At 40.9% G+C, this 26,835-nt stretch overlaps 1 protein-coding gene across 4 annotated transcripts in view; it reads right to left on the bottom strand.

The window, feature by feature from the left end:
- CWC22 (CWC22 spliceosome associated protein homolog) overlaps window positions 1-22,346 on the bottom strand; it is a 40,958-nt gene extending 18,612 nt beyond the window's left edge. The window contains exons 1-12 of one of the 4 annotated variants that reach the window (XM_083496223.1): window positions 15,675-22,346; window positions 14,642-14,740; window positions 12,595-12,662; window positions 12,054-12,170; window positions 11,638-11,877; window positions 9,034-9,162; window positions 6,125-6,293; window positions 3,885-3,938; window positions 2,648-2,783; window positions 2,351-2,557; window positions 2,153-2,215; window positions 1,519-1,623 (exon numbers count right to left, since the gene is read on the bottom strand). In XM_083496223.1, the coding sequence (XP_083352349.1) occupies window positions 1,519-1,623; window positions 2,153-2,215; window positions 2,351-2,557; window positions 2,648-2,783; window positions 3,885-3,938; window positions 6,125-6,293; window positions 9,034-9,162; window positions 11,638-11,877; window positions 12,054-12,170; window positions 12,595-12,662; window positions 14,642-14,668 (1,315 nt within the window). In that variant the 5' untranslated portion in view covers window positions 14,669-14,740; window positions 15,675-22,346. Of the gene's footprint in view, window positions 1-1,518; window positions 1,624-2,152; window positions 2,216-2,350; window positions 2,558-2,647; window positions 2,784-3,884; window positions 3,939-6,124; window positions 6,294-9,033; window positions 9,163-11,637; window positions 11,878-12,053; window positions 12,171-12,594; window positions 12,663-14,641; window positions 14,809-15,188; window positions 15,579-15,674 lie in introns of those variants that run through there. The other 3 variants (XM_083496224.1, XM_083496226.1, XM_083496225.1) reach the window with 3 other exon arrangements.
- Between the last annotated feature and the right edge of the window lie 4,489 nt (window positions 22,347-26,835).

The raw sequence follows: 26,835 nt of genomic DNA, 5'->3' as shown, positions 1-26,835 counted from the left end.
ACCCAGCCCTGCTCACAGCACAACAAAGGCATATCAAACCTATCAGTGTCCTCGTGCATGGAAACCAACCTAATACTCCTTAATGAGCCTTGCTTCATTAATTTCAAAAAGGAGCTGTGATTTAGGAATGTAAATCTGGTTTCATATTCAGATTAATGGTTAAAACCCTGGACAGTTTGGGAGGACGGGGGGCGGGGGGAGGAGAGAGAGAGAGAGAGAGAAAAGAGATAATTCTCCTGTACTGGTAATAATTCCATGGTTTAGGCCTACAAACAGAGCTGTATATCTGGCTGGTCATGCAGGAACCAAGACCTAAACTAGCTGCTCTGAAATGAATTAATGCCCTACTGTTTATGGGGATGGATTTCAGATTTTCCATACAAGCAATGCAAGTAATGGCAGGGTGCTGTAATTGCCATCTTTTCATTTGAAAGCAAAAGTTTATTTTCCTTTCCCAACAGTCCTACTGAAGAGACAGCGCACTCAGGAAGAGTCTGAAAATGCTAAAGACCTGTCTCAAAGTTTGTTTGTAAACTCAATCCAGCCTCTCTCTGCTTGCAACAACTTCAGTTTATCAGCTTGTTGGCTAACATGCTATATGCTGCTTCTCACATTTCCAGAGTAACAAAGACTGAGTGTTTAAGGAAACCAGGAAGAGACTCAGGGGAATCCCAAGGAGGCATGAAATATATCCACGCTTGGGAGGAAAGGAAAAAGACAAAAACACACACACACAAAAATAAAAACAGCTTGTAGAAATAGTGTTAAGAATTATACAAAGAATTAACCTGCACCGGGAAACAGGAGGGGGGACAGGAAACTCTGCTACAATTCAAGACAAAAACCCCACAAAATGTGTATAATTTCATCATGACAACACAGACAAATGGTAAAAAACAAAAAACCCAACCACTGATATTTGAAGGACATCAAAGGCTGGAACAAAAACCCACACAGGTAGCTCTGAATACCCAGGGAAGCATTGGATTTGGGCTTATTCAAACACCAGTGCCTCACATCAAATAGCAAACCACTTTTGAAGATGAGAGGACTTTCAACATGCAGATTGTGACATGGAACAGGAATCTGTTGGCTAAGTTAAAAAAAAAATACCTCCCACTGGACTTTCTAGGTCCAAATTTAAGCAAACAACAACTGGATTGAAAGATTTCACAAAGATAAAATATTGGAAATGTCCTGATTTAATAATAATAGTAATAATAATTTTATTATTTATAGCCCACTCATCTGCCATTTAGAAGGGTAAGGTCAACTAAATAATGTACTATGAATACAGTCCTCTAAATTCAGCCTTGCTATTGCTACCAACCCAAAATGCAAATAGTGTCTGGCAGAGGCTATGGGACATGCACTATTTGTATCATGGCCAAAGAAGTTGCACTGGAGTAAATAGAAGCAACATTTTAATATTAACTAAAATCAGTTTCCTGTTTTGTCGCACTAACTTCCACAGTAGCGAGGAGTGTATAAAACTGTTTCTTTAAATTGCAGCTTTACCTTCTTCGTCCTCCTCCTCCTTATCATCATCCTCTTCCTCCTCCTCTTCACTGCTTGCAGCATCCTGACCACTTTCTGAGTCACTGTCACCTTCGTCAAGAATTTCTACAAAAGAGAAAAAACATGTTTAAGTGAACACCAATACCAGGCTGGGTTGGTTAGAGGGGCTAGTCTGTATCAGAAACTCGTGTATATGGAAGAAGATGCTTCAACATCAAAACAGGAAACATTGCAGTCTTGCTCAGTTGCCTGAGAGTGAGTCCCACTGAACTCAATGGAGCCTACAACTGAGCAGACATGGACAGGATTGCATAGCAGGTTTCCCAGAAAACCACAGGAATTAGAATTTTAGATACAAAAGACTGGAGTGCTAGGACATGATAATAAGGGTTCGCCGAGGGGTGTGGGAAGCAGCAACTCCCCACTTGTGGGTGACCGTACATGTAGGAACCCGGAGGCAGGGAAGAGAGCTGCAAAGTCCTTGTGGCTTGTGAGGAGACTCCCCTCCGGGGAGGGTTTACTCGCGAGCCATAGGCTTTGTTGAGGCTGCTTGGCCTCCCCGCCTAACAGCTGACAGTTCTCCATCCCTGCATTAGAACAGTTGTTCAAACTCAAATTAGCTAGGCGTACATACCTTTCTTCAGAGTTTGGTACTTCTCTTCATTCTCCATAAAATCTGGATCCATCTTGAACACATCTTCACAGAAACAGAAAAACAAGTTACCAAAATTATAGCAGAGCCATTTAAAAACAACAACAACAACAACAACAACAACAACAACAACAAATTCAGACTGAAAAGTTCATTCCAACATTCCTTATTCATACTTACTAAGAACATCTTCTGGATTATAGTCATCTTCCAAAGGCAGCATATGGGTAAACTGATCCTCTTCTTCCACAAGATCCAGTCCATCTGGAATTATCGGGTGATCTTTGAACCCGTCTTTACGCACAGCAAACATTACTTCAATCATGTACTGAACTCGCTTGTCGGTTTCAGATTCATGCAGGACATGACGAAGGCGGTCAAAGATAGCTGGGAGGGGGGGAGAAAAAAAACGGAGGTGAATCTAATTCCTACAAAACTAATGGTCAGGAAGGAAATAAAGCAGCAATAAATACATACCGTTAACACCCCTAGGAGACACTTCAGTCAATTTGAGGCCGCATTCCTTTAGGAAGCCAATTGCTACTTCAATGCTGTCATCTGTCGGTCTCTCCAAAAGCAATGTGAGCATTTCCAAGCATAAAACCTCATGAGCCTTAGCAGGAAGAAGATAACAACACAAATACCTTTTTTGTTTTAAGAAAATAATTTCCTTGACTGCATGTATCTGACATATGTACTCAACAAAACAAGCGCAGCACCATTTCAGAGAAAGGCACTACAAGTTCAGCGTCCCAAAAGGAGTTTTGGATGTGCTTCTTAAAGGTCAGCCCTCCGGTTTAGGCTACAAAACTTCCTGCTCAAAGTCAATCCCCACTTGGTATATGGGTGTGCCTGAAATAGTTCTCTATATAAGCCTTGTCCAACCTGGTGCCCGATCATCATCATCATCATTATTATAGTAGTATTATTATTATTCTGCATATAATTATTAAAACTTATTGGTCACTTGTTTTTTTACAAAAGTAACTCAAAACGATGTACAACAATAATTTAATAACATGTACATTAGAAACAACATAAAACCAAACAGAGAAAAACCCAAAATTTCTAGGTGTTGTTGGGAATATGACCGTCATCATTCACCAAGATGATGGTGGATCAACCACTCAGAAGCCATCTTAGCAATTGGGTGGCATATAAATTAACAAATAACATAATATAGGCATCCCCCCCCCCATGTTTATGTGGGGGTTATGTTCTGAGGCACGTGCGTGTCGGTGAAATAACATATAATTGAAAAGCCAGTTAAAAAGTCTGCAAACACCCCGTTCTGCCCTTTCAGTGACATCATGTTGTTTCCAGGTCACTTCTGGGTTTGGTGCAATACGAAGTCACTCACATATTGAACATGCAAAAGCGGCCTGTAATCCCTGACCACTAGTTATGCTGGCCACGGCTGATGTGAGCTGGGAAAGTCTGCCCTACAGCAAAGGTTTGCAAGTAATATTTAGCAAGAGCCATAGTACAATGAATTGGGGGTTGTTAATTTTATATATTTTGCTTTTGTAGTTCTATTTTCTATTTAAAGTGCTTTCTTATTTATTTACTGAAAGCTGCCCAGATAGCCTCACGCTATGGGGGAGGAATGCAAATGCCATAAACATATTTGATGACAAAATCCCATCACAAACCCTTGCAATGTTAAAAGCCCAAATCCATGCAAATATATTATCAGTAGTACAGAGCATCTTACCACATTCTGATTCATAAGATGTGCCACAAACTTGGAAGCTGTCAGGCAAAGTTGCTGCAAAACAAAATGAAAAGCTACGTATTTCTGCAAGTGATAAGTCCATTTCATAGGTATTACTGCAAGTGATATGTCTATTAGCATGGCTTTGAATCCCAAACTGCCCCAGAGGTTCTATGTGACTTGCACAAATCATTTAAAGGGTTTTCTCTTGCTGGCATTATTCTTATTACTATTATTTGGGGCAGGTGAGAAAGGAGATGTGCCAGCAGCCCCTCTTCTTCCTCAGGAAGGCAACAACATTCGCCAGAAACATGCATCTGATGACTATTTGTCTTCCTCCAAACATAGGATTACTTTGGAGTGAACAGGTGACGAAGATTAAATGGAAGTAGGTCGTTTCAGGATATTTGCCATGCAGTGAGCTCAGACAACAAGCTTTGCGGAAGCTGCAAATAATGTATCTTGCTGCAGATGAGAGCTCAGGAAACTTTTAGATGATCTGGCACTATTGGATTCTCATTACTTAGGAGATCAAGTCCAATATCATTTTTTGATGTAGAAATGATGCTACACAGAGCACTTCCCTAGTCACACAATAACGTTGTTAAGGTGGAATCATTTTAACTCAATCTAGCCCTATTTCAGAAAACTGTGGTTTTTTTTGGGGGGGGGGTGACTGGCTATCAGGATGAAGTCAACTGCAGTCTCATTTTGTAGGGGTGTTTTCACAAAGCATTTTTACTAGATGGGCATATAAGGGAAAGCTATGGTTAAAATATTGTTTTTAGCTGTCATTTACTCCCTCGAAATGTTTTCTAGAACAACTATGTAAGATAATCTACAGCAGGAAGAAGTTACAAACGCTCTATATTGCAGATACGTACAATTCAAATGCAAACCTGTTGTAGACAGAAACTACTTACTGTAAGAGATGTGGAAACAGTTTGAAAGAGGGATTATAGCTTTTGACACCAATAGCCACCCCACTGTTACCTCACGGAATTACGGAACTTTCTGTATAACTTCTCCTGGAAAATGCTGATTGGAGGGGCTGTTTCGAAGCCCATTGTAATAAGAACACTGTTCTGCTTACTATTTTTCCATTTTAAATTCTTTATTTTTCAAACCAACAAGTTCCAGTAAATACTCAGCACCTTAGGCTTCAGCAGCTTCTTACTCCATCTCTACACTGAACGTATTTGGACTTACTCTGAATGTTAAATTTAAGGAATTTATAATTTAAAATGTAATAAATATAGAAAAGAGGGGGGAAATTGTGCTAAGTTATATCGAATGGGTTGAATGCAGGAAAGAACTCTGTTCTCCCCATAACAGACTCTGGCTCTCTCACTAAACACCCCCCAAGACATTCTATACAAGATCTCAAAGTAGCTGTTTTACTACAAAGGAATTTCAGAAATAGACTGGAAAGAGAAGCTGCTGAATTGCAACTCATTACCAAACTTAAAACCATGGAGAGACCTGGTCTGAACAAAGACATTGGATTCTTATCTCATTATACATGACTAAGCCATTTTTCACCTTCTCACCCCTTGCCTTTTCCTGTAAGACCTATTGCAGTCGTTAAGAGTCGTCAACAGGCTCATCTCAGCTATCTGCCAATCACCCATTCCCACCACCCTTCTGAGTAATACCCCTCCCCATCTTCTCACTATATAGAAGGATCTGGCAACTTCTGTTTCAGTGTATCTGAAGAAGTGTGCATGCACACGAAAGCTCATACCAAGAACTAACTTAGTTGGTCTTTAAGGTGCTACTGGAAGGAGTTTTTTTATTTTGACTATGGCAGACCAACACGGCTACCTATCTGTAACCACCCCCCAAGAGTCTATTTTGTGCAAGTGTTACTGCCTTTCTGTTAGCACAAGAAACCTTTCGATCCAAGCCATTAAATATTATGTTCTTAAAGCAGTAAAGTTAACTCAGAATTAATAAGAAAATAAGTACTACTTATATCACATTTCCCCATTTCCCCCCCTATTTATTCTCTCCCCCAATCCCAGTACCCGCTTTCTCCCCATGGCCTCAAAATTTTCAGACATTTTATGACTTTCGGCTCTCCTGATACCCACATAATTTGTACTCAAATCCTAAATACACTAACGCAGAAATAAATCTCAGTGAACACAATGACACTTCCCCAAAACAGTACTCAGACTATAAGCAAGAGAGAAGCACAATAAATCTTACCCTATCACCTGCGTGGTAATAATACATACCTTATCATTTCTTCTATATCCTTTGCGGAAATTTAAAATGAGCCTCTTGAGAATCAGTTCTCCGATATTTGGAAACTTTGAATTGATGATTGCTACAACCGCTGCATAAACATGAGTGAAGATAGGTGAAGCGCTCTGGGCTTGCAAAATAGATCTTGAGAGCAATCCCCTATGAATGAAAATACAGACGTGCTGAAGCAGCTTTACCAAAAATTACAAAAACTATGTGATTTATACAGTAGCATTTATCCCAGCAGCTTGAGGGATGGCCTCAAGCTTTTCTAGATTGCATTATTCTGGAACTCAATTCCACCAACATGGAACCGCCATCCACAGCTAGATCATGCTCACTTATACATACAAACATAATTTTATTTGCTTGCCACCTTTCCACAGTTCAAACCACGCCCACAGCAGCTTGCAACATGAAAAGAAAAATACATAACAACCTAATGAAAGGGGTTATAAATAAAGACTAAAACATTAAAATATACACAAACAGAACGATTTCAATATAAATCACAACAAGATCTAAAATAAAGATACAAAAGCCCAACAACAACCCTGCCCCCAAGACAACACCTTCAAACAACACTCCAACCTGAGAGTCTGTTTAGCAGCCACAGCTTTTGTAGCTGGAGTCAGTCCGTGCCCCACCCTCCCAGGCTAGGTGGAAAAAGGCCTGCAAGGCAGGGAGCAGGTCTCCCAGCCCATATGCTTTTGGGTTTCCATCTTCTTTCCTGCTCCACTATCCCCCAATACATGTCTGTATTAAAATTAGCCTTTCAAAAGCTCAGATGTTATTCTGTGAATAGGCCACATTAATCTACAATCATGTTTCAAGAAGCAACAGTTGATGAAAAAAATCACTGCTAAAAAGCAAAAAAACAAAAACAAAACCCCTCTCATACACAAATCCTAATCAGTGACAAGTAAACATTATTGGAAATATTCCCAAATCATTGGAGAACTACACTCTCATTATTCAAGTGTGCATTAATGTTTCCATTTAACAGATTAAGTTTCGTTTCACAATCTACTGCTTTTTTTTCAAAGAATACAGACCTAGGTAAAACCAGCTGCAGCACTACTACTGTAAAAACATCACCATTGCTCTACTGGATAAAATTGCTATAAAATAGTTTGTTAAAAAATATAGGCAGGAAAGAGCCCAAATTATTACCCGTGGGCCTTTAAGGAAACAATAACATAATCCTGCTGTATGGATCCATTAGAAAAATGGCACAGCTACAGCACACACACAAAATGTCTTCTCAAAGAAACATGATATCTGAAAACCAGTGGTGTGTTAAATGTTAAAGATGCAAGAGTCAATTAATTACAGCAAATATAATTTGTTCCCCAAGTAAAGCACATAGTTATTTTCAGGACGGTAGATATTTACCAAGCCACTGACATCCTGCAGAAAAATGTTTGCTGACAATCTATGTTTTAATCACCTTACTTAGGCAATCTGTCAGGAGAAAATCTTCCTGGATTAGGAGTTCATTTGATGCCACTGTTTACTCCTCTACAGAAGGAGTAACTGCAACTGAACAGTCACTTTCCCGTGCCTCTAATCATGACTTAAGAAGAGAGTGGGATCCCAAATGGCCAAACGCTTCACTACGGGAGCAAACGTTATATGGAACATGGGTCTTATTTTCATTTCATTGCCATTTTCTGGAAAAATCAGTGGAAGGGCTCTTGAGAACAAGAGGCGGCCGATTTAATCACAAGTCCTACTTTTCAGACGACTGAACTCTGCAAAGTATTGGTTTGTATTCCACTCTTCCTCCAAGGAACCCAGCGCAACAAACAGGTCAGGCTGAGAATGACTAGACCAAGGTTACCTAAGGAGTTTCACGGCTGAGCAGAGAATTCTCTTTGTTCACTGGTCAACACTCAAGCCACTACACTAGATGTATAAAATTTATAGTTCACACCAACTGGTCCCTCAATCTACAGTGAGCCAGGAGCAGTCAGCAGGCCAGCACTGCTGGCTTATATCGAAGGAAAACCCAAACAGTTTAACACAGTAAACTTTGCAATGCATGGCAAACTTAAATGGTAATGCTTTGCATGCAGAAAGCCCCAGTTCATTCTTGGCATCTTCACTTTTCTTTCTTTTTGTAAAATATAATATAGCCAAAACAGTAACGGTTCCTACCCTAGGCACTCTAGTGACCACAAACTATGCTCATTACCATGGATCAGAAAACTCCCTCAACCTCTCTCACTACCAAGGAAATATAATGAATAGAGCGAGAACCTACCTAAGTGAAGCTGAAATTAAAAACCCTACATATACACCAAGTATTACCACCCCACCCTTCTCTCTCCCCCACAACTTTATTCTGTATACGACATTAACGTCTCAATTCAAATGTAAAAGAAAGATTCTACAACCTGAAAAAGAGACAAGGCATGCACTTTTGTAAACCAAGAAAATATTTAATAACTTATTTTTCTTAAAAAAAATAACTATAACAAGATGAAAACTTATTTCCTAAAGTTTTGCAGCAAAATTCTCGATTAGAAAAAAGCAAAATCTTTTAAAAATAATAATTATGCAACACACAAATAGAAATCACTTGGTACGTTTGCTTCGGAAAACCTGGTTTCAACCATACATCAACTTTTTCATGAGTGAAAAAGCCTCTAAAAACAAATATGATCAAAACCTTCTAAGTTCAAAAGGACTTACTCCCTGGTAAGTCTGCACAGGATTATACTTTGATCATTCTGCAAACCCTCAACAAGTCATTCATATTTAAAATGAAAATCCTAACATGACTCAGACAGCAGCTGACCAAGAGAGTATCAGACTACTTCTAACAAGTGACTTGAGACTTAATCAATAACTCTCAGATGAACAGAAGACTGCATATCAAGAACTTGATGCTTACCTCCCTCTGACAATATTTTCCTGAAGAAGCTCATGGATAATATTCTCAATATTTGAAACGTTCACCTTGTTGACGAGACCATTGATGGATTTCTTCAGCGCTTCCCAACTCATCCTTTGATATGCTAAACTGTTTTCAAAACAAATCATTGATAAAAATCAAGAGAACAAGAAAGGAACGTATTTGCTTGTTCAGGTAGAATACCAAATATGCAATAGCACTTTTCAGTTAGCGTATTGCAAGAATGGTGTGCAAAAATAAATATCCACCTGCCTCCTTTCACTTCAATTTTACCAATTTTACCAATTTTAAATGATTTTCAGAATAGTTACACCACCGAATAGTGATCTGTCTTTTGCAATAATCAGAATAAGAAAACCATGACAAGAGACAACCAGAAAGGGCAACTTTTCCCATTTATTTACATGTCACCCCAGTGTGCCTCACACATATGGTTCGCATGTTCCAGAACAAATCAGGACTCCCAGCAGCTAGGATAGCTCAGTCGGTAGAGAATGAGACTCTTAACCTCAGGATTGTGGGTTCGAGCCCCACAAGGGGCAAAAGATTCCTGAGATCCAGGGGGTTGGTCCCTTCCAACTCAACAGTCTATGATTCTATGAACTCTATTTAAGGCTTTGGTTTTATTCTCATGTGACGAACGCCAGAACCTAAAGCATTTGTCATTTATTTTGTAACATTTCCACACTGCTCGATTGTAATAAAACCTCAAAGCCATTTGCAAAAATAATAAAACAATAACGTATCAGCAAAAAATAATTTCCGACAAACATTTAAAACATTCAATTTGTATCAACAATATGCTAAAACAAGATTAAAACACGTAACAGCTTCTATATGTCTGGATAGGCTTGATTACACAGAACTATTTTTAGCAGGTACCAAAAAGTAAAGTCAAAAGTTCCAAAGAATGAGCAATTTTGAGATACACAGAGGATAACTGTGACTTTAAAGATGAATGGGAACCCTTTACAAAGTATTTGAAGACGCAACAAAGCAAACTGGACTCCTTAATCAGCTAAATAGTTTGAGGATCTATACAACTTTGTAACATGCAGAAAACAGCATTTCTAGAGAAACCAAAGACTGGAACTGTGGGAAGCCAGGGGTGGGGTGGGAGGGTGGGTTTTGTGTGGGAGGGTGGGGGGAGGGAGGAAAATGGGGAAAAAATAAGGATGAAATGTTTTTGGATAATGTTTTGTTTTAATTTTGAATTACAAAATTGTTTTTAAAAAAGGAGATACACAGGTTTGTTTTTGGGTTATCTGAAACTCCCAAGGTGACTTCGAAATAAAGTTAAACCGCCTTAACATTTCACACTTCAGAGGCCAAAAAGGTCCCTCTCAGCACACAACAAACGTCTCTGCCGCCACTCAGGCTAACTTGCAGCTGGGTTACCACCCTGCTCTCTCTGCACCTTCTTGAGGGCTGGATCCAAAGTTAGCCAGAAGGTAAAGTCCAGTCAAAGGCAACTATGGGGTGCGGCACTCATCTTGCTTTCAGGCTGAGGGAGCCAGCGTTTGTCCACAGGTCATGTGGCTAGCCATGACTTAACTGCTTCTGGCGCAACAAAACACCGTGACAGAAACCAGAGCGCACGGAAATGCCATTTACCTCCCCACCACAGCAGTACCCATTTATCTATTTGCACTGGCATGCTTTCAAACTGCTAGGTTGGCAGGAGCTGGGACAGAGCAACGGGAGCTCACCCTGTCACAGGGATTCAAACCAGACCTTCTAATCGACAAGCCCAAAGGCTCAGTGGTTTAGACCACAGCGCCACCCTTGTCAGAGTAGACTCACTGAAGTGACTGGGTCATTACTCATTTCAATGGGTCTGCTCAGCAAGTCTGCACCCAACCTTGCCATCTCAGTTCTGTCTCTTCCCTCTAAGATGGCAGCTCCTGGTTAGCCAACTTCTACAAGTTTTTTGGGCAGGGCTGGTTAAAAATTCCCCAGTCGACAGCTGAGCAGTATCTTTATTAGGACCAACCAGAATGTCACAAAATTATGGCAAACTTTTTAATTCTGAACTTTTCAATGGACATGATGTTATAATAATAATAATAATAATAATAATAATAATAATAATAATAATAATAATAATAATAATTTATTATTTATACCCCGTCCATCTGGCTGGGCCTCCCCAGCCACTCTGGGCGGCTTCCATGAAAACCAAAAATACAGTAAAACATCACACGTTAAAAACTTCCCTGAACAGGGCTGCCTTAAGATGTCTTCTGAATGTCAGGTAGTTGTTTATCGCTTTGACATCTGCTGGAAGGGCGTTCCACAGGGCGGGCGCCACTACCGAGAAGGCCCTCTGCCTGGTTCCCTGTAGCTTTGCTTCTCGCAATGAGGGAACCGCCAGAAGGCCCTCGGCGCTGGACCTCAGCGTCCGGGCAGAATGATGGGGGTGGAGACGCACCAAAGGGGTATGTATGTATATGTGTGTCAGAGAGACAAGGAGGAAGTACTAAATCTTACACTGTTTTGTTTTTCTCCCCACCTTTAAATAATATCTTGCCCAATACTATTCATCAGTTAAGCACAAATGTGAAATGTGTTTGTTTGACCCACCTATTTTTATCAGTGATTTGTGCTTGCATCATCCGAAGCTTGGCGGGAGGAATGTAGGCACCCCCAGTGCGGGTGAGAATTGGATCCAAATCCTCTTTCTTCTTCTTTGGAGGGGGTTCCTCATGAGAAAGAGAGCTCTGTGGTGTTGCTCTCTCAGCCGCATTTCTTCTGTCGGGCGAAGGGGATCTTCGGTACTTTCTCCAGTCAGACTCCCTCTCTCTTTCATGCCTCTCTCTCCCACTAATAGACAGAAAATTCCAAAGATTTATTAAGTACAGAAACAGCTGACAATCACATACATTAATATGTAACATGCTGTAGCTTTGATTTTGTTTATAAATCACGTTAGAGAACAGAAGCAACCAACTGCAACCTGAACATTTTAGTGTTTGTTTTTAGCAGCTCCAGACATTCACCTTGACTCAGTGTATTTGTCTCCATAACGTCCCCTTTCGGAATGTTTTTGGTCAGATCTCCTGTAATCTGAATGACTTCTGCCTTGCGGTGACTGAGACCTTTGACGTTCCATGTGCCTATGCATAGATTGAGAGCAAAAGTTAGCAGCTATTTAAAAACAAAGTCTCCCCCCTACACACATTGTTGTATCTATGGACACCACACAGCTTTCGAAGCTAGAGGCTGGAGCCAGCACTAGGACTCCTGCCAGTACAAAGGGTTTCCCAGCAACTCTTCTCCCCTGCACGCCATCCTCAAACTGGTTCAAACTTACTTTCTCTCCAAAAATTATTTTCCTGTTGCGATACTGATCTTTGTTTTCATTGGTTAAAACAGAGGACACGTGATACTTATTCCCCAAAAGTCTGAAACCCAAATACTGCTATTGTTTTAATTAGGTTCAGAGCTTTTATAGTAATAGGAAAATACTTCTCCCCACACCCATGTTGCTGTTTCTATCAAATGTTAGCTACATAACTAATCATAAAAAAATGTTTATACCTGTCTTCTGGAGAGGAACTTCTCCGGCGAAGATTGTAATCTTCCTTCCTTTCATAACTAGAACCAGACTTTAAATACAAAATAAATTAGATATTTCAAGGATGAGAAGTACCAGCCAGAATGCTAAGAACAGTATTTCATTTATTTCTAAAAGTATTTTCAAACCCTCTTCTCTTAAAGATGCTTGGAGAAACAAAACCATTTCATTCATTAGATGAAATATCAAATTATAGGTGCACAACTTATGTTGATGGGAGAGAATTCCAAAGTACTGGTCCCATTAAAGTAAAAGCCTTAGTTTACATAGAAACTAAATGAATGTGTATGCAACTTCCAGTCACGTAACAAAACTTTTCCAACTGCAGCTCCTTGCACACCCCAATAAAGCTGCTCCAGACAACTGGTAGTAATAATAATAATAATAATAATAATAATAATAATAATAATAATAATTTATTATTTATACCCCGCCCATCTGGCTGGGCCTCCCCAGCCACTCTGGGCGGCTTCCATAAAAACCAAAAATAGAGTAAAATATCACACGTTAAAAACTTCCCTGAACAGGGCTGCCTTAAGATGTCTTCTGAATGTCAGAAGTGAATGCTCTGAAGGGGGATTTGCTGCCAGACAATGGGCTTCAGTTTGAAAATTAAAAAAGGCAACTCCTTCCATTATAAGAAAAAAGCCCTTTTCACTCAGATAGAAGGCTTATTGGATTCTAGCCACTGCATTTTCTTAAAAAGTGGTGCAATGCAGGACACAGCAACTCCAGCTGTGCTGCCACCAGCATTTTATGCAAGCTGTTTTTGTATATCACCAAAGGACAGCATCCAACCAAGTAGTTTCTCAGAACAGAACAGGTAGTGGAGAGGGAAGAGAGATTCTGTTGCACAGTCAGAAGTCCTTGAAGGAACAGAACTACTTCACTGAGTACTGCCCTATTCCCCTTCACACCCTGGTATTTGTCAGTATTTGATATCAACTCAATTCTCACAATTCACTAAGTCCCAAACAGAAAAGGTGGCATCCAATTGAGAAAATGAGTCCTTTAACAGAACAGGGTAGAAAGGCCATTATTTGTGAAACCCTCTTACCCCTGTATCTGTATACCATCCACAAAATGCTATATCCATATTAGACATGCAAAATGTCGTTTTTATATTACACAAAGAGTGACAAAGAGATAAGACACTTAATGGCTAGCTTTTGTTCATACGATACATGCTTTCATAGGCTCAAACTGTTTCACTTATGCCTGCTTACCTACAGAGTGATGGGGAAAATATTCACACCACTATGTGTGAAAGTAGAATGTGTATTGACCACATATACATGTAGCTCTTCTATGAGGAAAGAGTCACAGCTCATTCGCAGAGCACATGCTTTGGATGCAAAAGGTCCGCCAGGTTCAATTCTGGTATCCATGTTGGGTTGAGAAAGCTGCCAATCAACATGGACAATTCTTTACTGCATGTTCTGACCTGGTACAGAACAACTTTTCCTATTTTACATGGAAGCTAACGACCAATATATGTTACTACTATGGTTCCTCTGCCATCTATCTCTGGAAAGCAGGAGTTACCATCACCAGCTAAAAAGGTAAAAGTAAAGGACCCCTGGACAGTTAAGTCCAGTTGAATTTGACTATGAGGTGCAGTGCTCATCTCGCTTTAGGCAGAGGGAGCTGGCGTTCGTCCACAGACAACTTTCTGGATCATGTGGCCAGCATGACTAAACCGCTTCTGGTGCAATGGGACTCCATGACGGAAGCCAGAGCGCACGGAAATGCTGTTTACCTTCCCACCAAAGCGGTACCTATTTATCTATTTGCACTGGTGTGCTTAAGCTGGGACAGAGCAACTGGAGCTCACCTCGTCACATGGATTCGAACCGCCAACCTTCTGATCAGCAAGTCCAAGAGGCTTAGTGGTTTAGACCACAGCACCACCATGCAGACTAGGTGATGTGGACTCACTGAAAAGTGTCTTGTCTGAGAATGCCCCCAAATCCTGGAGCCAGCATAGAGCATACTCTTTAAAATACTTACATTTATCTGTGTTACTCCACTCTTCATTTTTTCTGTCAATCCACTTCAAGCTCCGAATTACTAATGTCAATGTACAAAAATCAATTTTTGTACAAAAAGCTAGTACAGTACCATCACTTTGTAGTTTTGTAAGTTAAGTATCTGAACAATTATCGGGTGTAATTAACCTACAGGAAAGTAAAACAACAAAGATGCAGATTACACCACTTGTCAGCCACCATCGCCATATGCTACATAATATCATGACTAGAACTAAAGCTGTACTTCTTTGGTCCATTTACAAGCCGCCCTTCTGTGAAAAAAGAAGCAGCAGCAGCAGCCTAGGGCAACATACAGCCCGAAATAACAAGTGCAATAAATAAAACATTGATTTGTTTTGTTGGTCAAGTGGCATATAGATCCTGCAAAAGAATAAGCAGCTGCAAAAGCCTCCAGTAAAATCAGTATATATATATATATATATATATATATATATATATATATATGAACTCTAGGTTTCCCGAGGTGGGGCTGGTGGTGACATATGTGGAAATACAAAGGTGTGTACCTCAAGGGGGGGCCCCATAACCATCCAGATGCTGGCAGGCCACCAAACCCCACCGTCCCCAAAAGGGGAGATGGGGGGGGTGCGAGCCCGCCAGTAAGGGGAGCACGAGTTGGCAGCTAGTTTTTGCCCTTGAAGGGAGAGAAGCCGGCTGACACAACCCCACAAGGCATTGTGGCAAGGCAGCCAGCTGGCAATCCCCACAAGGCGCCAGGACCCGGCCTCGTTGGGCACGTTCACGTGTGAACGCGGGCCCACACGCGTGTTGTAGAAGAGCCGCCCCGCCAGGAGTCGGAGGAGAAGCGAAGGAGCCGGGCCTTCCGCCCTTACCCAATCGAAGGCCAGGAAGAGCGGCGGCCGAGAGGAACGCGCCATCCTCCCCCCCCCCCGCCGTTCCCGCGATAAATCGGAGGGAGGGGGATGGAACGGAGCAGAACCGATGATTCTAAGGGGAGGGGTGTGAGAGGAGAAGTGTACCCTCCCTCCCGCCCCGCTCCCCTTCCTCAAAACTTACCTCTGCCTCACGGGTTCCACCATAACATGCGCCCATATATGGCCACGACGTCACTTCCGCTGCCTCGCGGGCCTGGCCCGAGCGAGACTTCCGGGCGCGCGGGTGAGGCGGGGAGGAGCCGTTGGGCTTCTTTCTCCTCCTCTTGGGATATCTATATCTAGCTATCTATTTATCTATCTATGAACGTTTAGTTAGAGCGGTACCCGTTTTATGAGGAGATATTCCGGCCCCGCGCGGGAACCTTTGGGGATGGGGAGGAGGCGGGCGCTGACGTCACCAAGTCGGCTGTTAACAGCGAAGGTGGATCTTCTTGAGCGGCTCTTAATGAAGCTACAGTTCCCGGCATCCTTTTCCGGCGGCGTCAGCCACGTTTCCCAGCATTCCTTGGGGCGTTGCGCCTGTCAAGTTGTACGAATCCGCGAGGGTGCCATTGTGCCCACAGGTGTGGCAACCCCAAACTTAAGACCTATGATATGTTCTACAGGGCTTATTCTCATTTAAGCGTCAATTCCCATTTAAGCATAATTCTTAGGTTAGCAGCCTGTGACTTTGCCTCAGAGACAATGGTAAACATGGCAAAGCGCTGGGCTTCAAAAGTATGTTAAGTCAGTGTTAAGACTTTATTTTTGTTCCATTTATATTTATTTCATATTTTAAAGTAAAAAAAAAAAAGGTTGCCATCTTAACATTTTGCAACCAGGCTCGCCGGGAGGGGGAGGACCCGTAGCCCCAAAAGCCCCATGTCTAATCTGAACTGCAGATAATAATCAACAGAAATAACAAGAACAATAAAAGAATGATAACTATCCTTTCAATGAGCTGTTTTTCGAACAAGTTGTTTGTGCTGAATATGCTGGGGTTGCTAATTAGCATTCTTATTTAAACACAGTGAGTTGTTGATGAAATTGCCCCAATTCAACAATCTGGCAGAAGCGCTGTTTTAACACCTATCTCATAGGAGGAAATATAACAACCGTCTGCTTAGATGCTATAGCTATAACCCGTTTTGCTGATGAAGCAGCAGGCTCTTTCACTACAAGAATGCTACCCTTTGCAGTTTCTTTCTGAAAGGCGCGACCAAATATGCTGTGGGTATATACAGACAGCATCTGTAGAAACTGTATAGAAATCTGACTTAGAGAGGAGAAAGATTCATTTGCAAAATTATTTTGTGACAGCAGAATGCATAAATGTGCCTGTCCTTTAGTTGTATTTCTCTGACCTCATATTTACCAGTACAAGCCCAGTTCACTTTACTGAAGTCAGCAGTGGCAAAACAGTTCCCAGCACCTAGAAATGTACAAGTTTTGCTTATCCACATATTTTAATAAGCTCTGGATTTGTTTTTCTAAAACCTACACAAAAATTCTGCTCAGCCATAGCGACTGATCTTTCAAGGGCAAACCAAGGATGAAAGCCAAAAGCCACCTTCTCCACTTTTGCTATTTGCTAAAGGTCCTATTATTTCTGCTGTATTTTGTATTCGTTTCCTATGTAAAAACCTTACCTCCGTTGATTTTAAAAATCAAACGGGTGTTTCTTCTTCAGGCTGAAAAATATACTAGAATAATATAGTGGGTGATATTCAGCAAAATATTTGTGTGAGCAGAATGATGTGTCCCCCACAGCCCCAAATCTGCTCCAGAGGGTTGGGGGAATCCCCAGGACAGATTTAGGGTGATGTGGCGTGAAGAGAGCAGGTAAATACTCCATTATGCAAACAGAAATCTTTCTGCTTGCACAATGCAAGGTCTACTTAGTTCTGCTTTGTATAAAACCTAATTATTCCACAATATGCTATGGATAATTAAAAATATATCTCAGCACCTGCATTGTGAGAAATTGCAAGATGTGCACCGTATGGTGCCATATTAGTCAGATGCACACTCTGAGATCAGGGATGGGGAACCTGTGATCATAAGCTACAAGCAACACGTCCAGTGGTCATGGATTATGGGAGTCCAACAATGTCTGGAGGACCACAAGCTCCCCATCTCTGATTTAGATGTTTGTGCGATAGAGACAAGGTGTATTTGTCTTGAATCTCAGTTTGAGGGAAAAGGTGGGATATAATGTAAATTAATAAATCAGCTTCTTAGTATGGGGATGGCCATCTGCATGTTGTATGTTCCGGTCAACCTTGTAGTTATTCATAACTAAATTTACATTTTTTCCCCTGACATGTTTTATTCTTTATGAAGTTGGTACCTGCTCCTGAATTCCTGTGGACAGAGTATATTCTTTATACTAATATTCTTTATTTATAGTCTACTGTTCCACTTGAAGACCTTTAAAATGGCTTGCAGTATTAAAAAACTCAGTGCTGCTCATTTAACTAGTCATGTTGACAGCTCCATTATCTAGTATCCAGATGAGAGCATTTGCCTTCCACTTACCTAGGTGGCCTTAGCACGCAAGGCAGCCAGGGAAACTGGAGCTCTCTGTGTGGTACAGTTGGCCTTGAGCTTCAGTCGTTTTCAGTGAGATGGTGTTTCAGAAGGAACAGGAAGTGCAAGTGTATTGTGCTTCCTGTTCCTCTGCACCTCCATCTTGATTTATATAGAATTGTCATAGGAGATGACCATATTCCAGGTATGGGGAACATATGATAATTCTGTTTCAGACAAAATAAAGATCCAGAGGAACAGGAAGCTCAACACACTTGCTGCTTCTTGGATTTTCTACAATGTTGCGAAGTCCAGTGCTGTGTTTATTTGATATGAAAACAGTGTGCTCTGATGTATGATACATGCTTCTTCAGGGGATAACAGAAATGCATTAATATAGAATTTGCCATGTTAACCTATTTAAATCATGTTGTATTAACATGAGTTTGGCCCTACCACCTGGCACTGTGTCATGTCAAATCAAATATTCTGACAGAAGGACATAATTTTACTCAGAGCCAGATGTTTTCGGAACAGATTGAAAGGCAAACACCATTCTGTAACATAAAATGTACCATTCTGCTAGTTTGTGTCTTGGTTTTTAAGTGTGATGCTTTAAGTAAGTTTACTTAAAGTAAATTTGAAATGAAACAAAATGACTTTGCTCGTCCTTAATGAAACATCAGGTCACTCCCACAGCCTGGTGGAGCTGCAGTTAGATGGTTAATAGCTTACTTTTGAAATGGTGCCCTGGAATTAAAACAGGTTCCCATTTTATCTTCAATCCTTTGTGTCATTTAATCCCAATGTTTCTGACCTTTCTGCTGATTTTATACCAGAGTAGTTCTGACTTATCAGGATAATGCCCTCACCCCTGATTTATGCTGATGTAATTGAAGGCAGAATTGACTTGTGCATTTTTAAAAGGAAGAGAGAGCTTCTATGGAATTTTAAAATAGCATTGGCTGGCTGAATAACAACCTTCTATTCTAGCAGGGAAGTTACAGCTATTCTAGCAGGGAAGTTACAGCTCTCTGTGAAATGGGAAGTCGCATATGCCAGAGGGCAGTGACAGGGAATGCGATAAAGACTGTAAATGAATAAACAAATATCAATAATTTTGCATAATGGGTTCAGTTTTGTTGAATTAAATGGGAGCTTATGAGCAAACAGTGATGAGGCATAAAGGTCTCATGTGATAGTGTCAGAAGACTACTGGTCAGTCTCTACCAAGTATTGTGATGATGACAATGCTGCAGGAGAAATGGTTGTATTGTGCTGGTTCTTATGTAAGGAGCTTGTTCTGCTTTGGTGAGGGCAGCCATGAACCCCTATGCAGCAGAAACTTAAGAAGCATTAGAACAATCCAGGTTTGTCTGTACCAGTTTAGCGCTGCACCTTTGGGATGAATACTGACTGTCCAGCTTTTAGGATGTTCAGTGAGCCAGATTTGCATGAGGCAACCTCAAGATACTGTATTTGAATAGAGCCAGTGCAGTTTGGTGGGTCCTGCATCCCTGAGAATTTAGCAACTTGGAGGATGAACAATGTTGTCACGTAAAAATCATGGTTATAGCTGGTGCTTGGTGACCTACTTGCAAATGATAATTTATTTTTCTTTCTAGATAACTCATGGTAAAGCTAATTATAGCTACTTATGCTTCCTTCCCATTGACTAACCTCATCAGTGGCTGGATTGAAAACCCCATATAAACTATGATCAGTTCTTGAAAGGAAGATTCACAATCAGTCACAACATACCATCCTGGGCTACTGTTATGTCCTTACGGTTTTTTCATGAGATTGTTTGTTCCTTTTTTTCTCTGACGTTGGATTGGACAGCTTGGTAACACTGTATGTTTCTCTCTCACCCACACACCAAGCAGGAAATCCTTATTGGGAAATGAAATTGCTTCACTGATGGCCATATGGCCCTATATCTGTGGACACCTGTTCACAGCATGGGGCAAGAAAAAGGAATATTTCTTGCAGAGCAATTTTGGAGAACTCTAAACATTATCTGCATTTGCTGCCTTTAAACTAGGGAGCATTGCACTATGGGGATGAGCATGAAGATTCAGGTAAAGGCAGTTAACCATTTTTGGTCTCTAACCTCACATGACTGTCTAGTTAATGTCCTGTCTGTTTTGATGATTCACTTGGTGGCTTGGAGTTAAATGTTTTGACAGCTGAAATATTACATGATCAATGAGGGCGGAGGAAGCAATATTTTTGACGCAACACAGCTGTTTTCAGATTTGAATGAGCTTGCCTCAGTTCAAGAGAAATCCAAGCTGATAGTTTGAGCCCAAATTATGTCAGGACGGTAAAGGTTGCACTTAAGGTTCTACCAACTATAGTTGAAATAGCTGTATTTTCATCTGGAAAGGGCATGTAGAATGGGGAAAACTTTACCTGTTGGCTTTCTGCTCATTCTGTCCTGCCAGGATTCAAAGAATTGTAGAGTTGAAAAGGAACCATGAGGGCCATCTAGTTCAATCCCCTGCAGTACAGGAATATTTCGCCCAATGTGGGGCTCAAACCCTACAACCCTGACAAAGGTGGCCACCAGACCTGCTCCCCACAAATCAGATGTGTGCAAAGCAGTCTCAGCTGTGTCATGTCTGTTCCCTGTCTGTATATTCATTCACTTTCAAAAGACCCTGCTGTACAGTCTGAAAGCAAAGCTACAGAGGATAAGGCTATCAGTGGCTACCAGTCATTGATGGCATATGTATTGCCTCTGAATGACAGTTGCAGTGGAACACAAGCTGGACAGCATATTGGTAGATAATCTCTATTGCTTGTAGAAGGTCTCAGCTTCAATTCCTGGAATCTCCAGATTAAAGAACCCTGCCTGAAGCTCAGAGGAGGTCTGCTGGTCAGTGTAGACATTACTGAGTTAGATGGGCCAATGGTTTGACTCAATAGAAATCAGTATCTTATGTCACTATATGGCATTGTGGTTGGCCATTGTGGGAACAGAATGCTGGACTAGATGGGTCTCTGGTTTGATGCAGCAGGGAGTCAAATGGGACCATTAAAATTCACTGCAAAGTGCAGATTTCTAAAGTGGACTGCCTTGTCTCCAATCAGTGCCTATAATTTATTTGATTCTGCATCTTGATTGCCACTGAAGCGCAAGCAATTTTCCCACTACTTCAGAGACATTATAGATTATGCTTTTCATCTGCCCTTGCAAAGAAATTGCACAGAACATGGAAAAATACAAACAACAAATCCCACCACGGATTCTTAGAAGTTTAGCGAGAATGTTTTAAACGAGTACTTTTTCAAATGAGGTTTAAAAGTTGATTAAAAGTAATCTCTGTCTCCCCCCCCCCATAAAACCTTTAAAGAGTAAACAATATATGTACAAAAGGGTAACCCATAGATATTTTCTATCTTTAAGTAATGAGTTCTGATATTACTTGTCATTGCCTAGGAATGATATCATCCAAAAATTTGTTTGAAATCCAAATCCTGAAAATTCTTCCTAAATTGCTTAAGAAGATGAAATATAATTTCAAGCTTCCTTACAGGCACATATGCAAGCACCCAGGACAGATTGGATGTTTGTCAGTTCCTTTATACAGAGTAACATGAGCAACTCTAGGGACGCAGCCACATGGAAGAAATAGATCATGCTTGACCTGGTGCACTGCTTTCTGTGCCTGCAAACAACAATTCAACAATGATTCTATTTTCAGTGGTCAAAGAAGCAATACAGAACGATAAGATACGTTGGTACGGATATTTCCAAATCTGAAATACAGTATTAAGATTTATAAGGGAGATTGAAAATGCAGTCATAAAGAAAGGCAAATACCAATTATCTAGGATATATAACCTCTTGCTAAAGTATGATAGGGAACAGGAATAAGTAAAATAATACACGATAAGGAGGGCTCAGGACATAGGGAACAACACAAAGCATGGACGTGCAGGAGAAATAATAGGGAAAGGACCACAAACCGTTGCTGAACACAAATGTAAGAGAACATTGCTTCAAAGCTATGATACAGTGGCAACTGACTCCTGTAATTATTGGCGTATTAATTGTATTCAAAAAATATGCAAAAAACAGAACATATTGCCACGTGGTCTACATAGTATCATAGAATTGCAGAGCAAGAAGGGACCCTAAGGGCCATCTAATTCAACCCCCTGCAATCTCAGCTAAAGCACCTATGACAGATGTCCATCCACTCTCTACTAAAAACCTCCAAGGAAGGAGAACTCACAAGCTCCCGAGGGAGACTGTTGCACTGTCGAACAGCTCTTGATGTCAGAAACTTCTTCCTGATGTTTAGTCAGACTCTCCTTCCTTGTAAGTTGAATCCATTGGTTTGGGTCCTAGCCTTCAGATCAGGAGAAAACAACTTTGCTCCATCATCCATGTGACAGCCCTTGAGATATTTGATGATGGTTATTATATCTCTCAGTCTCCTCCTTACCAGGCTAAACATACCTAACTCCCTCAACCATTCCTCATAAGGCTTGTTTTCCAGACCCTTGATTATCTTGGCTGCCCCCCTCTGCACACATTCCAGCATGTCAATATCCTTCTTAAATTTTGGTGCCCAGAACTGGACACAGTACTCTGGGTGTGGCCTGACCAAAGCAGAATAGAGCAGGACTGACTTTCCTTGATCTGGGCACTACAGTTGATGTAGCCTAGTAGAGCGTTAGCATTTTTTGCTGCTGCATCACACTGTTGACTCATGTTAAGCTTGTGGTCTACTAAGAACTCTAGATCCTTATTATATGTACTACTGGCAAGTCAGGCATCCCCCACCTTATATTTGTGCAGCTGGTTCTTCCTGCCTAAGTGTAGAAACTTACATTTTTCCTGTTGAAATTTATTTTGTTAGTTTTGGCCCAGTTTCCCCAAATACCGGAAAATGGTTATTAGAATAATAACAAAAATATTGAAATATTAAGTTCCCTTAGAATCCAGTACTGATGCTGCTGAACTATATGCCACCTATCATAAAGAAAGCATCCTATCTGCAGCTGCAGGATTTTTAATGGATTGAAACTGGAAAGTTATATTACTCCCTTCTTGGAAAGAATAGCTTAATAAAGGTTAGGAATTGGGGGGGGGGTCATATCTAACAACAAGAATTGAAGTGACCCTATTACGTGATGCTATCCACTGTTACCTGGGTCCAATCAAATACAGTTAGATTACTTACGAGTAAATATGACTTGAATGGCACTCCATGCCTTTACTCTTTCTGCTCCAAAGTGCTCGAGGTAGCGTTAAAAATACGAAATTACAAAAAAAACCCTACAAAACCCCCACCCCCAAAACCAAATAGATAAATAAAGATATAAAAGTTACTTTATAAAAAGGACAAATTAGCAGCATCCAATATGTAATCCAAAACCAGCAAGCAGTATTTAACCAGTCAGTAACACACCTTTGCAAAGGCCTTCCTAAATTGAAATGTTTTGATCTGCTAGTAAGAAACAGGGAGATGGCCAAATGGATCGCTTTTTCTTGGCTGGTTGATTGATGTGTTACTCAAGGCTCTTCGATATGTTACCACTTTCAACGGAAGCTGCTGATGAAAACCCTTTATGCATGACAGTGTGTGTTGGCATTGGAAAGGAGACTCTCCAGGCTGTTGGTAAAACTTGCAAATAACATTCCTCTCCCTCCTTGCTAGACTGTTGCTATGCAAAAGCAATTTTAATGGCCATTTGGGGCCTGAGTGTTTAATTTGGCCTAAATCTTGTGACTTAACAAGCTTTCTGTCTTGAAGTGTTTCTAGGACACAGGAAGATGCCGTATACTGAAGAAGATCTTTGGTCCATTTAACCAAGTATTGCTGACACTGTCTGGCAATGGGTTTCCAGGATATTGGGCAGGGGTCCCTCCCAGCCCTATCTAAGATGCTAGGCAGTGAACCAGGAATCTCTTTCTATGCTGTACTACTGAGCCATGGTTCTCCTTCAATTACCGTATTTTTCGCTCTATAACACGCACCCGACCATAACACACACATAGTTTTTAGAGGAGGAAAACAAGAAAAAAAATATTCTAAACGAAACAGTGGATGTATGATTTTTGTGGTTCATGCTGTGGCCACAGACATGTGATCTGACGGTGAGTTTGGGGTAGCCCAATGCAAAAATCCTGAGGATCCATGTGGATCCATGCTTTGTAACCATGTTTTTGCACCACTGCGGCCCCAGGCAACAGTGGATGAGTGTTTTTTTGCTGCAAGCTGTAGCCATGGACATGCTATGTGATCTAATGGTGAATTTGGGGTGACCCAGTGCAAAAATCCTGAGGATCCATGTGGATCCGTGCTTTGTAACCAGGCTCTCTGTCCCTCTCTTTTCCCCACTCAGTGGCTCTTCTCCCGCTTTGCTGTTTCAAAGCGAGCAAAGCGAGCCACGGAGGAGGGAAGGAAGGGGAACCATGGATCCTCTGCTCACGACTGCAGCAGATCCCCCTGCCATCCGTAGGCATTCGCTCCATAACACGCACAGACATTTCCCCTTACTTTCTAGGAGGAAAAAAGTGAGTGTCATGGAGCAAAAAATACGGTACTTGCCTGGACACCAGTCCAACACCCACACAGCCTCTCCCAATTCCGAGAGAGAGAGAAAGAGAAGATGTTCTCTTATTTGTTCCAAAGATCAGTCCAGTAAATATGACTTGTCTTTGCTCTTGTTGCTTTCAGCCTACAAATGATATGTAATTATGCCCCGCCACCTATTTTCATTGAGTTTCCTTTACACTGAAATGAATGGGGTTGATGGACTTGAATAAGTTAATGACAACATAATTTATGTAATTTTGCAGGAGTGGACAGCAAGATGAATAATGTAGTTTTTGGTGGAAGTTGGACTGCAGCGGAATAGAAACAGTACTGCGTGCAATTAATGCTGTGCATAACGGAAAACAAATCTCCCTGCACATGCTTTGGCAAACTGAATAAAATATCCAGATACTAAAAATAACTCTCACAAAGAAATCTTGTCAAAAGTTAAAAAGGTAAAGGACCTCTGATAGTTAAGTCCAGTCGCAGACGACTCTGGGCTTGCAGTGCTCATCTCACTTTACTGGCCGAGAGAGCCAATGTTTGTCCACAGACAGTTTTTCCAGGTCACGTGGCTAGCATGACTGAGCCGCTTCTGGCGAAACCAGAGCAGTGCATGGAAACGCCATTTACCTTCCTGCCAGAGCGGTACCTATTTATCTACTTGAATTTTTGGCGTGCTTAAGTTACTGGGTTTTCAATTATTGCATTGCTCACAAAGCCATGTTTGCTTTTTCAGAACTCATTCTTTCCAGTTTTAGCTCCATACCATACATTTTGCAGTGCGTTTTAATAGCATGAGCATAGCTTTTACTGTCTCTGTGAAAAGTACAAAATTTCTTCCTTTTTAGTCCCCATGCAGATTGAAGATAATTTTCAAGTAAGCCTTTGGCAACATTTCTGAACAAAATTAAGATCAGGTTAGAAATAAATCGTCTGAAGTCTCGGTGGAGCTTTCAGGGCGAAATGATGATTCAGCCGATAAAACTAGGTTGAGACAAGGGCAGCTCGTTTCTGTGATTAACAAAAGGCCTGAAAAAAGGAAAGGAAAGGTAAATAATGCCAAGGCAGAAGGTTCATATAAAGGCTCAGTCTTAGATCAAGAACCCCTTAAAGAGTTTATGCTGTGTAATGTTAGAAGCAAAACAAGATATGGGCTCTTACTTTTGTTCCTTTTTTTATATAGAACATTTTGAAGTTGTGTACATTATCTTTGGCTCAACCCTCAGGCAAAAGCAAGTTTTCTGCTTGATGGGAATGCCTCTATACTACTCCAATGCCTCTGTACTCTGTACTTTCTACCTCTATAGAAAATATTGATTTGCTACATTTAGCATATGCCCTTTCTAAAAAGGAGCTCCAAGCGGCATACCGAACCAGCTACAGAGGTGGAAGTAGATTTGGTACTTTTTAGAACCCACATATGTTCATTTCTTATATCAGTAACTGGTAGGGTAGGCACTGCACGTAGCATCGGATAGGTGGCTCTCTCTTCAAGCATTGCAGTACTGGCAGAATTCTTTTTTTTTTTTAATATTTTTATTGGGTTTTCACATTTTATATAGACAAAAACAAAACACATAACACCAAAACAAACATAAAAGACAACAAACATGTATAGTTCCCAAAAATCTTATTTTCTAACCCTAGTCCTTGACTTCCCCCCACCCCCTCCCTTGCATCCCTATTCCCATATTTATGTCAGCAAGTTGGCATTTCCTTTTCCGTCTTAATATTAATCCTTTTATAAAAGCAAAAATAAATTTTCCCTAAGTTGGACCCCAATTCTCTTCCCTCGATTTCTCATTTTTTCTTGAATAATTTTCTTATTAACTAAACCCCCTGATCTTGAGTGTTGTTTAAATTTAAATGCTTCCCTCCCTCCCATCCCCGCTTTGCGTCCTTTCCCAAGACATGTTCAAAATAACAGTTTTTAGCCTGGGTTCCGCACGTCCAAGGCTCTCAAATCTCTTTCAGTCCCTCTCCGCCGGTTTTGTTGGTAGTCCTTTTTGTCGGTCCTCGAGTCTCGAAAGATTCCCTTAACAATCAATCCAATCAGTCCATAGTCTCTTCCCATATTTAGAAACAACTGTTGAAGAATTTCCACAAGGCCTGAGTCTTGGTGATAGTCAAAATCAAAGTCTATGTGGAGGCCCCAATTGTACTTCTTTATTTCGAGCTCCTGAATTCCA

The sequence above is a fragment of the Podarcis liolepis genome (assembly GCF_965112155.1).
Source record: "Podarcis liolepis genome assembly, chromosome: 1".
Taxonomy (NCBI): Eukaryota; Metazoa; Chordata; class Lepidosauria; order Squamata; family Lacertidae; genus Podarcis; species Podarcis liolepis.
Note: the sequence above shows the minus strand (reverse complement) of the source record. Positions and strands in the feature narration are given on the sequence as shown.